Source organism: Stegastes partitus, unplaced genomic scaffold (genome assembly GCF_000690725.1).
Source record: "Stegastes partitus isolate 25-593 unplaced genomic scaffold, Stegastes_partitus-1.0.2 Scaffold1610, whole genome shotgun sequence".
Lineage (NCBI taxonomy): Eukaryota > Metazoa > Chordata > Actinopteri > Pomacentridae > Stegastes > Stegastes partitus.
The window spans coordinates 44,285-54,661 of record NW_007579341.1 but is presented as its reverse complement, the minus strand read 5'-3'; the positions used below and the strand labels follow the sequence as shown (position 1 = coordinate 54,661).

The window sequence follows — 10,377 nt, the reverse complement described above, 5'->3', positions numbered from 1 at the left end:
ATTTTATTCTGAGGTTCACATTAGATGCTCTATTGTTCTCATAAACGCAACTTAACTTAGTGCTCCTCCAAATATTTTGTTCTCTCTTAAAAATGATTAATCCAGTTGCACAAATTTCCACATCAACAGTTTTTTGCTCATTTTGTTCATTCATTGGCTTTGAATTTAAATATTAATCTCAACTTGTTCTTCCCTACATCAAGCTAATTAATTTGACATGATGGTGTTTGTTCCACACCTCATGTTATCTTGGATGACACTAGACTCGGTTTTTAAACTCACCAGGAGTTTTAATGTTGTGACCCACTCTGGCGGACCAGCCTATCGGGTGCAGGAGGGGACTCCACATGTGGCACCAGAAATCAGAGACGGTGTTCTCCGGAGCGTCACTTTGGTCAGCGTACACCAGCCGCAGGCGGCCTCCGACGATGGACTCGATGAGGGCCACGCGGGTCCGGCTCACGTGTTTGGGGTCCACGACCTCCACCCGCATGCCAATTCTGAAAGAGGTCTTCATGTGTTCTGCCAGCTGGGAAGAGGACAGAGAGTTGCAAAGTGACAGAGATGCTGATGATGTGTTTAATTAATTCTTTCATCTAATTTGATTCCTTACACCTCTCCACTGGACAGATGGGGTTCTGATCGCAACATCAGGCTGCATTAAGTTTACCTTCAGGTAGAAGTCGACAGTGAGAGTGTGGGCCCCCACCAGCTTTTTCATCAGATACTCTTTCCAGTCTGGGATGTTCGTATTCACATCTGAAGACACACAATTTTGTCAAATTAGAAAATATCAGATCTCAGTCAATCACTACATATTTACATGCCATAATAATCCTGATAATACGCTACTGTGCTCCGAGTTTAGTGCTGAGCCCACCAGCACAGTAAGAACTCACATTTTCTGTCCAATTATCACTTTGTGAGCCACTGAACACTTTTCTTCCACCTACATGAGTGTGATCATGGTCATGCAGCTCTGTGTTTGCACGGCTTCGTGCTTCAGGTTTGAATCCTCACCTTGCGGCGGCACCAGCAGCTTGCTTGTCATGGCGCACCACCCGATTGGGTTCAGCTCTCCTGAAACGAGGCTGCACCAGAAGTCATGGCTGCTATCGTGCTCGAAGCCTTCGTATCTTAGCAGAGCTTTGTATCCTGGAGAAGAAGAGCGGTGTTACTGCTTTGTCAAAATGTTGAGAAAATTTGGGAGTGTTAGTTAAGGTCAGATATTGGAAGCCGAATTCATGAATTGCTGAGATATGTACATTTTGATGTTGGTTACTTAAAAACTTCAATAAGGTTTTTGTTCATTTAACACTTTCATATCTCTAGATAACTGGTGCACTGTAGCCTATTTAGTCTTGTTCTGGCTGATTTTATCATCATAACTACAGAGTTAATGATTTGTCTGTGGTAAAATAAACACTGACAGAAAGATGTACACACCTGCAACCTGGATGACCGTGGCGATCCAGTACACTTTACTGGGAAGAACTGCGTTTGAGTTCAGGACCTCCACTTTCATCCCGACACTGATGTCGTCCCAGTTGGCACACAGAGGAGCCTGCAGAGGAGGTCAGAGGTTTCCTGACAGATTAATGTGAAGTTCATTATGTGCTCCACTTAAACCATTTTTAGGACTTTCAAGAGTTACTCTGAGCAACATGTACAGCTCATTTCTAACTGTATGAGGTGTGTCAGAAAAGTTCCAGGACTGGCGTCACAAAAGATAGATTTTAAACCCAAACTACAAACTACAAGTTTTCCCCTTTCAGGGGAAGCACGTCTACAAAGAGATCCTGCGGCGTTTGCTTCGTTCACTGTGCGAGAAGAGGCCAGAGTTGTGGCAGGACAAGTGGTGGCTGCTTCACCATGACAACACGCCTACCCACAATGCCCTGAGCATCCGACAGTTCCTGGCTGAGAAGAACATCGCCGAGCTGGAGCAACCTCCCTACTCACCCCACCTGGCTCCGTGGGATTTTTTTCTCTTCCCCAAGCTTAAGGGGTCATCAAGGGGATCTGTTTTGAAGGAGCGGACGACATCAAGATGGCTGTGACGACGGAGCTGTGGAGGATCCCGGAAGAATCCTTCCAGGAGTGCATGGCGACGTGGCAGAGAAGGCTGGGAAAGTGTGTTAGACTCCAGGAGGATTACTTGGAAGGAGAAAACTTGTAGTTTGTAGTTTGAAATATATCTTTTGTGACACCAATCCTAGAACTTTTCTGACACACTTCATAATTTTTTTATTATTATTTTATTTATTTGTCTCATTGTTAATTCGTACACTTTTTAATTTTTTTTTTTTTAGCATTGTTACATTTTGTATCTATCTCATATAGCCATATATTCTTTTAATGTTATTTAATTGTAAGCTTCTCTGCATTTATTGTTTGAGCCTCAGCACCACTAAAAAACGATGGTTGTCCCGCAATGTGCTCTCAGAGGTTTTAAATAAAATGAAATAACTACAGTATTTTGCTGTCTCTTCTCTTGACAACAGCAACATAAAACAGCATGTAAAACCAGAGTATTTTTAAATTTTACATCTTACTTACTTCAGTTTTTCCTAAATATGAACATAATGAGACAGTTTCGTTAAAGGTCTCATATTGTAAAAATACTTTTTGTGTTTTTATATAAACTCAGAGGTGTAAAATAAAAGCTTTCAAAATATGAAATCGCCCACTCCTGCCACTCCTCACACAATCTTTAACTGCTAACAAATGTGCCTCACCTCACACTCATGAGCAGGAACGAAGATTTCATGACAAAATAATTGCTGTTTAAAAGGCTGTGTAAGTATAAACTCGACAAACTGCTCATTTTTGTCTATAAACAAAATAGTGTTCATTTATAGAACTCACGTGTCTGAAGCAGGAGACAGACGCAGCCAGAGATGTTTCCTTCTCTAAATAGGAGCCCCAGTCGAAGCCAAAAGATGCTGCAAAATAAAAAGATCAGAGGAAAGTAAAAACTTGTACCATGTCTGCATGTGCACCGTATGCAGCTTCTAAAAAGACATACAGCAAATACAAGTCAAGCTTGCCTTGTTGAATAAAACAAAGTGAGGACCTGATGTTTACAGACAATAAATCATTTTCTGCAGTTTTATGTAGATTTCCTTTCTAGGGAAAATAATGTATATACAAGTGTGTATTAAGTGCCTTTACCATCGACTGCTGGTGCGACTGGAGGGGTTCTGTTCATCTTGCTCAGCACGGTAGATTTTTTTGAGGGGGCCTTTCCCTGCAGAAACAAAAAGAAAAATAATAATTTCCTTTCCATAGTGGTGACACAAAGTGCAAGAAAGGAGAGTAAATGAGACACATCCCGGTAAGTGGCAGCTTATCAAAATGTCAAAATGGCTTTAACAGTCGTCAAAAATCAAACATTTCTGGTCTGCTTTCCTTGCCGGTCAAACCATCCCTCTAAAAAATTTCACATGGCAAGAAAAATCCATCGAGGTCTGGACTCCACAGGCCTCTGAAGGGCTCCTGTGGTATCAATCATCAAGATGAACAGATCCTTCAAGTCCTGGAAGTTGTGAGTTGAGGCCTGAATGGATTGGTCTTGGTTTTGTGATACATCCCACAGATGCTCGATCAGATTGAGATTTGGGGAATTGGAAGGCAATTAAGTACCTTGAACTCTTTGTCATCTTCTTCAAACCATTCCTGGTCAATGTTTGCAGTGTTAGAGGGAGCTGAAAGAGTCCACAGCCATGAGGGAATAATGTTGTCATGAAGGATTGTACAAGGTCTGCAACAATGTTCATGTAGATGAAGTGTGTCTAAGTAGCATTCACATGAATACCAGGACCCACAGCAGAACATTGCCCAGACCATCACACAGCCTGTGTTGGCTTGCCTTTTTTCCCCACAGTGCATCCTGCTGCCACATCTTCTTGAGGTAAACAACACACGTGTCAAACACAATATCAAAGTTGGTGTAGTTCATCAAACCAGGCCAACTTCTTCCATTGCTCCATGGTCCAGTGCTGTCAGTGGTTGACAGGGGTCACTCTGGCTGGTCTACAGTCACAGATTCATGCAAAGCAAACTGTGTTCTGACACTGTTCCATCATAGCAACATTAAGGATTTCAGCAGTTTGAGCCACAGCAGCTCTTCTGTTGGACTGGACCACAAAGGTCAGCCTTCATCCATGGCTCTGTTGCTGGTTCACTGGTTGTCCTTCTTTGCTCCACTTTTGGTAGAAACTGACCACTGCGTACCAGGAACAACCGACAACACTTGCAGCTCTGTAGACTCTCTGACCCAGTCATCCACCCATCACTATTTGATCCTTGTCAGTATCACTCAGATCCCTACACGGCTCACTTTTCCTGCTTTCAACTCATCAGCCTAATACATGGTATCCTTTGACTGGTGTCACTGTAATGAAATATTCAGTGTTGTCCTCACCTCGCAGTGATTTTACTGTTGTGGCTGATCACAATAAGTGCAGGGCTACTTAAAATTACAATCACAAAACTATTGTTTTCTTATCAATTAATCTGCCAGCAACATCAGAGTTAATGGTCTAAAAATAGCATTCTAGTTTTTCAAGAGCTCAGATTCTGGTTTTCATATTGGTTCTTCTGTCAGTCCTCGGAAACTTATAGATGATGGCAGGTTCAGTTTATAGTTTTTTTTTTTTTTTTTTTTTTTTAGCTATTTCTACAATAAATATGACATTTAAATACAAATATAAATGTTCACATTATTATGCATATTTTGACTAATTTATGACACTAGTATAATAATAAAAAGTATTATTATGCTGCCTTGATGTCATATTGATTCTATTCTTCAGGTTTTTTTACATTCAGCCCCATTTTTTAAAAAAAATTTTAATAAATGTATTTTACATGTCTCGAGGTTAGGTGCTGATGTTTCAGTACATCCTACATCCTCTGCCTCCTCTCTGTCCTGACTCACCGATGCTCTCAGGTAAACGTCGGCCTCAGACAGGTGGGCGTGTCTGAACCGGTCCGGGACCGCGGTGGTCCTGAGGGTCCGGTGCCGGCGGCTCGGCTGAAGCGGAGGGTCGCTGTGATAGTCATCGGGCTGGAAGTGCTTCTGGCAGACGAACAGCTTGCTGAGGAGCCGGAGGGGCGTGTTTACATCCATGTCCAGGCTGAGGAGCCACTGCCTCAACCTCTCCGGGTCTCCCAGCGGGAACCGATGGAAGGACAGGTTGGGCCGCTTGATGCTGTAGCAGCTGTCGACGCAGCACTTGAGAACCATCTGAGCTGCTTTTATTTCACAGACGATAAACACGGAGCGACACGAGGCGAAGACGACAGCCGGAAGCTGCTCGGGTCGCAGCTGAGACATTTAAGTCCAGCGCGGTCCCCCTGCTCTTCTTCTACGGCTGATTTTCTGCAGCGGCTGCAGGTAAACAGCTGCGCGCACACAGCGCCACCGTGTGTTCGCTTTTATAGCACATGAATATTAGTGGTGGAAAGTAATTGAGTACATTGACTCAGACAAGTACAAATTGGACGTACAGTCGTCTTCAAATTTGATCATACCCTCCCATTGAAGAAGAAGAAAAAAAAACAACTGTCACTGAAAAAAGTTGAAATTGACAAAAGTAATAATAATAAAAAAAAAAATGAAAATCATGACATTGATTTTTGCATTGTGGTTCAACAGAAGTATTAAAAATCAAACAAAAAACAAAAACAAGCAAACAAGCATGATGGGACCCGTAAACTAATATTTTGTTGAACAACCCTTTGAGCCAATCACTGCAATCAAGTGTTTTCTGTAACACTCAATCTGTTGACAGCTATTTTGATTTTGGCCCACTGCTCATCAGCAAAGTGCTCTAATTGGTCCAGGACAGGTTTTTTTTTCTTTTTAGTTATTCTTTTCAACCACAATTCAAAAGCAATGTCTTATTTCACTAAGTTATAACTTAGCAAATTTGTATTTATTATTACTTTTTTCAGTTTCTAATTATTTGGGTGACTGTTGTGAATTTTGCCTTTTCTTCAATGGAAGGACATGAATACATTTGAGGACAACTGTACTTGTATTTTGAGTATTTTTCTCAGGACACTTAACAACCTGTTTATATGGTGCAATAAATTTGTCTGTGGTATGATATGTTTTATTTCTGTCGTGGTGGTACAATACTGGTTTTTAGTATTGATTTATTAATTTTAATTTTTTTTACTTTCATTTTATTTTCTATCCATTTTTCTATACTGCACTTTTCTACTTCGCTATATACACCAGCTTTAGTTACTTTTAATCTGAAAATTATACGCAGAATATACTATTACATACTGGTAAAATACAACACAACGTTAAAGATTAAACCAGCAGTACCAGTGTGGAGTCAGCGTCACATTTCACAAGTCTATGAGTCGGTAACAGCTCCACCAATTACTGATTTTTCCCTTAAAACCTCTTGCTTGGTTTTGCATCACTAAAGGTTCAAACAATCCAATATCTTGCCCATTAATCTTCTTATTCTTCCTAACAGCAGCAGGCCTCTTCAACAGGGCCAGAGACCTCCAGTGGCACCGCCTCTCACCCACCACCCTCTACCACTGACACTGACACTGACTCTGTGATCAATGATTAATAATAATCCTATTGAAAAAGCTGTGCATTAACATAATGCAATAACACAAAGCTTATTAAATAGGATTATTATAATGCTCTGTTCATTTCAAGTTGGGTACATCACATACTATGCACTCTTGCACATTGATGGGAGAAAACACCACATCAAATTCCTTGCATGCAAAAAACTTTTTGGTAATAAAACTGACTCTGATTCCGAATAATCATGTGAAGAGCCCTCAGATTTGTCTGCTGTCTCTGTATAATAATGTAGTTCACACCAGCTCCAACAGTGACATGCTGTTGACACACTGAGGCTCCACTACTAATAATCTAAAGATGTCATTTAGAATAATTTATCAGTCACAGGGGTCAAATCAGTACTTTATTACATTAACTACATTTTGCTGCTAAATCTTATGTAGTTTAAATTAAGAGGGATTGTTCATGCAGAGCTTTTACTAGTAATGTAGCATTTTTACATTGCTGCACTGGTATTTCACTTCACTTTACTAGTTGTGAAACTGCATCTCAATCTGCAGACATCTTCTCAGATTTGTGAAGGTGTGCCTGATTTTGTCCGATTGGAGAATGTGTGAGGAAATACGCAAATGTGTATTCAGAAGTAAAAGTGTACGAAGATGTATAAATGTTTATACAGACTTGTAAGTGGGATTAAGATTACGAAGAAACATAGAAAGAAACGTAATCAATCTTTTATTATTACTGAAGCCTTTATGAGATGGAAAAAAACAAATAATTCCTTATTTCTATATCAGGTGCACCTCTGTGTTGGCTACACTACTGCTGTGTCTGAGCTCTGCAAATGTGTGTGGTGATCTGTCTCAGTCTCAGGGTTTCTTTGCCCCGAGCCAAGGCTAGTGACTCCATCAATGTCGTGCGAGCAGCAGCGAAGGTGGAGAGGACAGAAATAGTTATATGAAAAATGTACCTTTCTGTATAATGAATTATTTAAATTTGAGATTTTAAGAATGGGCGACACCGGGGAGCAGTGGTTAGCACTGCTGCCTCACAGCACGAAGGTGCCCAAAATGTTCTGTGTGGAGTTTGCATGTTCTCCCTGTGCCTGCGTCAGCTCTCTCTGGGTGTGACGGTCCCCCCCCACAGTCCAAATACATACATAGCAGACTAACTGGTGATTTTAAATTGATCAAAGGTGTCAGTTTGAATGCCTGTGTCTCTGTGTCAGTCTTGTGATGGACTGGTGACCTGTCCAGTGTGTATTTCACCTCTCACCCAATGTCAACTAAGATAGATGAGACAGATTTTCAGAGTAGGTACTAACTGTGGACAACTAAGTTGTCACCTAGAACTAGACGGAATGGATTAAGCCTCATACACAGAGATTATTTTAGGGGAAAACTTCTTGCCACTTAATGAGTATGAGCACCAAAGCTTAAAACTCCCCAAAAGCTCGTCCTATTACTTAATTAAGCAAAGCAATTAAGTAAAACTGCCCCACTGCTGCTACCCATAGTTTAAACAGCAGAGTCTTTTCAAACAAACAAATAAGATCATCTTCTTCTCACCTGCAGACGAGCCAGTATGGAGGACCTCTTGGAGTTTGATGAATAGGAGCGTGAGCAGGAGATGCTGCAGAAACGTTTTGTCTTTGAAAAGAAGGAGCTAACTGTGCCGGTGGTCCCACACATCTCACACATCACTGTAAATATACATAAAGCAATCAAAAATAGTTGTTGTCTCACTGTTTGAAACATCATCAGTGTTAGTTCATAGCCTATACAGAACACTGAGATTTTAATGTTAAGTGTCATTGCTGCTTTTGACTCATGTGATTCTTGTCTGTGGTAAAACAGCACTCAAATGAACCGACAGAAAAAACACATTTTGCTCTTTCTTAACCTGCAACTCACCCGGCCGATCATCTTCGTGTTTTTCCCCCAGCTTCAACCCTAATCCTGCCAGACGTTCTTCATTACCCCCTCCATCAGTTTTATCAGACCGTATTTGAGTCATTTCATTGCGTTCTCCCTTTGAAGATGAAACAGCATTGTAGTTAGACAGCGTGAAAGAGATTTTACATCACACCTGTAAACAATAGCAGGAGCAGTGCCTTTCTCTCACGGCAGTAAAACTAAGTACTCACACTAGTGCTGCGCTCTCTTGGTTCAGCTGTAATACTCCGGCGTTGGATGGCAGGCAGGCATCTGCTACAGCCTGCTCCACTGCAGGCGGAACAATGTGGACGGACAAAGACTGTCGGAGCAGCTCCTGGTCTCAGCTTCAGAGCCCCTGTAGGTGTTCTGGACTCAAAGTACTCCTTCCCAAAATGCTCACTGCAAAGGTGGGAACTGGGTGAGGCGACCCAGTGGCTGCGGGTGCGCTGGACCTGTTTCTCCCATTTGCGAAACTCCTCAGGGTCCTTGGGGAATTTAAATAGTGTTACACCATCTTCGGCAGTTTTGCCGCATCCATAGGCCACACAGTGGTAAGGCATCGTGTGTTGTGCTCACAACTGGACTGTCAAGTCTTCAACGCTTAAAGCATGACCCACTTTCAAAGAATTCTTTCTTCTTTTGAGTTGTAGGCAAGCTCTGCAAAGGAAAAGGTGGTTGCACATTATAACTAAGAGAGAATTAGGCATTAATTAATAACAAACAATATGTAGCAATTGTCTGCAGTTAATACCAATTCCTAGACACTAGTGATGTGAAAACTGCTGTGGTAGAGCTGGATAATAACTGATCAAATATTTATGCAGTTTCTTGGTCCAACTTTTTTTTTTGTCTCAAAAGCTGACTTACCCTAAAATGTTATACTGTAATTTTAAACTGACAATGATGAATCATGCTTCCAAGAGTTTGTCTGATATATTTACTTTAGAAATAATAGTAGAAATAATACAAAAATAATAATAAAAAAATAATAATAATACATTTTCTCAAACATGAACGTGAAGATTATTAACAACTTATTATTTTTGCAATATTCATGTGTTTATACTGAAAGCATATTTGCTGAATTGACGACTAAGAAGCTTGATATTTATTTTGGTGATAACATCTTGTGAACAAGTCCTAAACGAAGACGGTAACTAACCCAGCATGTACAACATACAATGCATCAACTAGGCTAACTTCTAAATAGAAGTTCAAACATTTATTAACTGAAGACAAAGTAAACTGTATTACCAGCTACAGCATGAAAAAAATCTTTACAATTCATTTTGTTGTTAAATTCATTGTTACAGTGAACAGGTTTATAATCACACGTTTGTCAAAACATAAACAAAAGTGTGATTAGCTCACATGCTACTGTACATGCATGCTAAGTGCTAACTGCGCTAAAAGCACGTTTGTCCAATTAAAAATCATACATTTCCTCGTTACTGAATGCAATAACTACTTACTGAGGCTAATGACATGTAGGCATTTCATGAAGTATCTCATTTAACAGCAAAAGTATTTGGATCAAGTTGTTTTGCTGCTCTTCACATCTCCCGGCACTGTAATGTGGTCGCCTGAGTTTTACGTCAACTTGCGCGCGGACAAGGAATTCTGGGAAGTGAAGTTTTAGCAGAAGTGGAAATAGAACACCAGCTTTTCTGCTGCAAGAAGTGTTAAGACGTCGGTTGCGTGTATTTGTGATTAACGCAGAAGTTATAAATAGAAGTAGTGGTACTTACAACAGGAGAAGTCTGAGGGGTTTTCCTATAATAAAATACATTAGTGGTCTTTCTTTTACAAATTAAACGGCACATCTTGTGTTCTGTAACTTTTCATCTGCAATATATAGATGTATTACTAGAGGGA

General features: G+C 40.6%; 1 protein-coding gene across 1 annotated transcript in view; it reads right to left on the bottom strand.

The window, feature by feature from the left end:
* l3mbtl2 (L3MBTL histone methyl-lysine binding protein 2) overlaps window positions 1-10,063 on the bottom strand; it is an 18,946-nt gene extending 8,883 nt beyond the window's left edge. Inside the window, exons 1-10 of the mRNA XM_008300941.1 lie at window positions 9,975-10,063; window positions 8,712-9,159; window positions 8,479-8,596; window positions 8,134-8,267; window positions 3,175-3,250; window positions 2,869-2,945; window positions 1,447-1,564; window positions 1,021-1,155; window positions 671-759; window positions 266-529 (exon numbers count right to left, since the gene is read on the bottom strand). Of these exons, the coding sequence (XP_008299163.1) occupies window positions 266-529; window positions 671-759; window positions 1,021-1,155; window positions 1,447-1,564; window positions 2,869-2,945; window positions 3,175-3,250; window positions 8,134-8,267; window positions 8,479-8,596; window positions 8,712-9,062 (1,362 nt within the window). The 5' untranslated portion in view covers window positions 9,063-9,159; window positions 9,975-10,063. The remainder of the gene's footprint in view (window positions 1-265; window positions 530-670; window positions 760-1,020; window positions 1,156-1,446; window positions 1,565-2,868; window positions 2,946-3,174; window positions 3,251-8,133; window positions 8,268-8,478; window positions 8,597-8,711; window positions 9,160-9,974) is intronic.
* Between the last annotated feature and the right edge of the window lie 314 nt (window positions 10,064-10,377).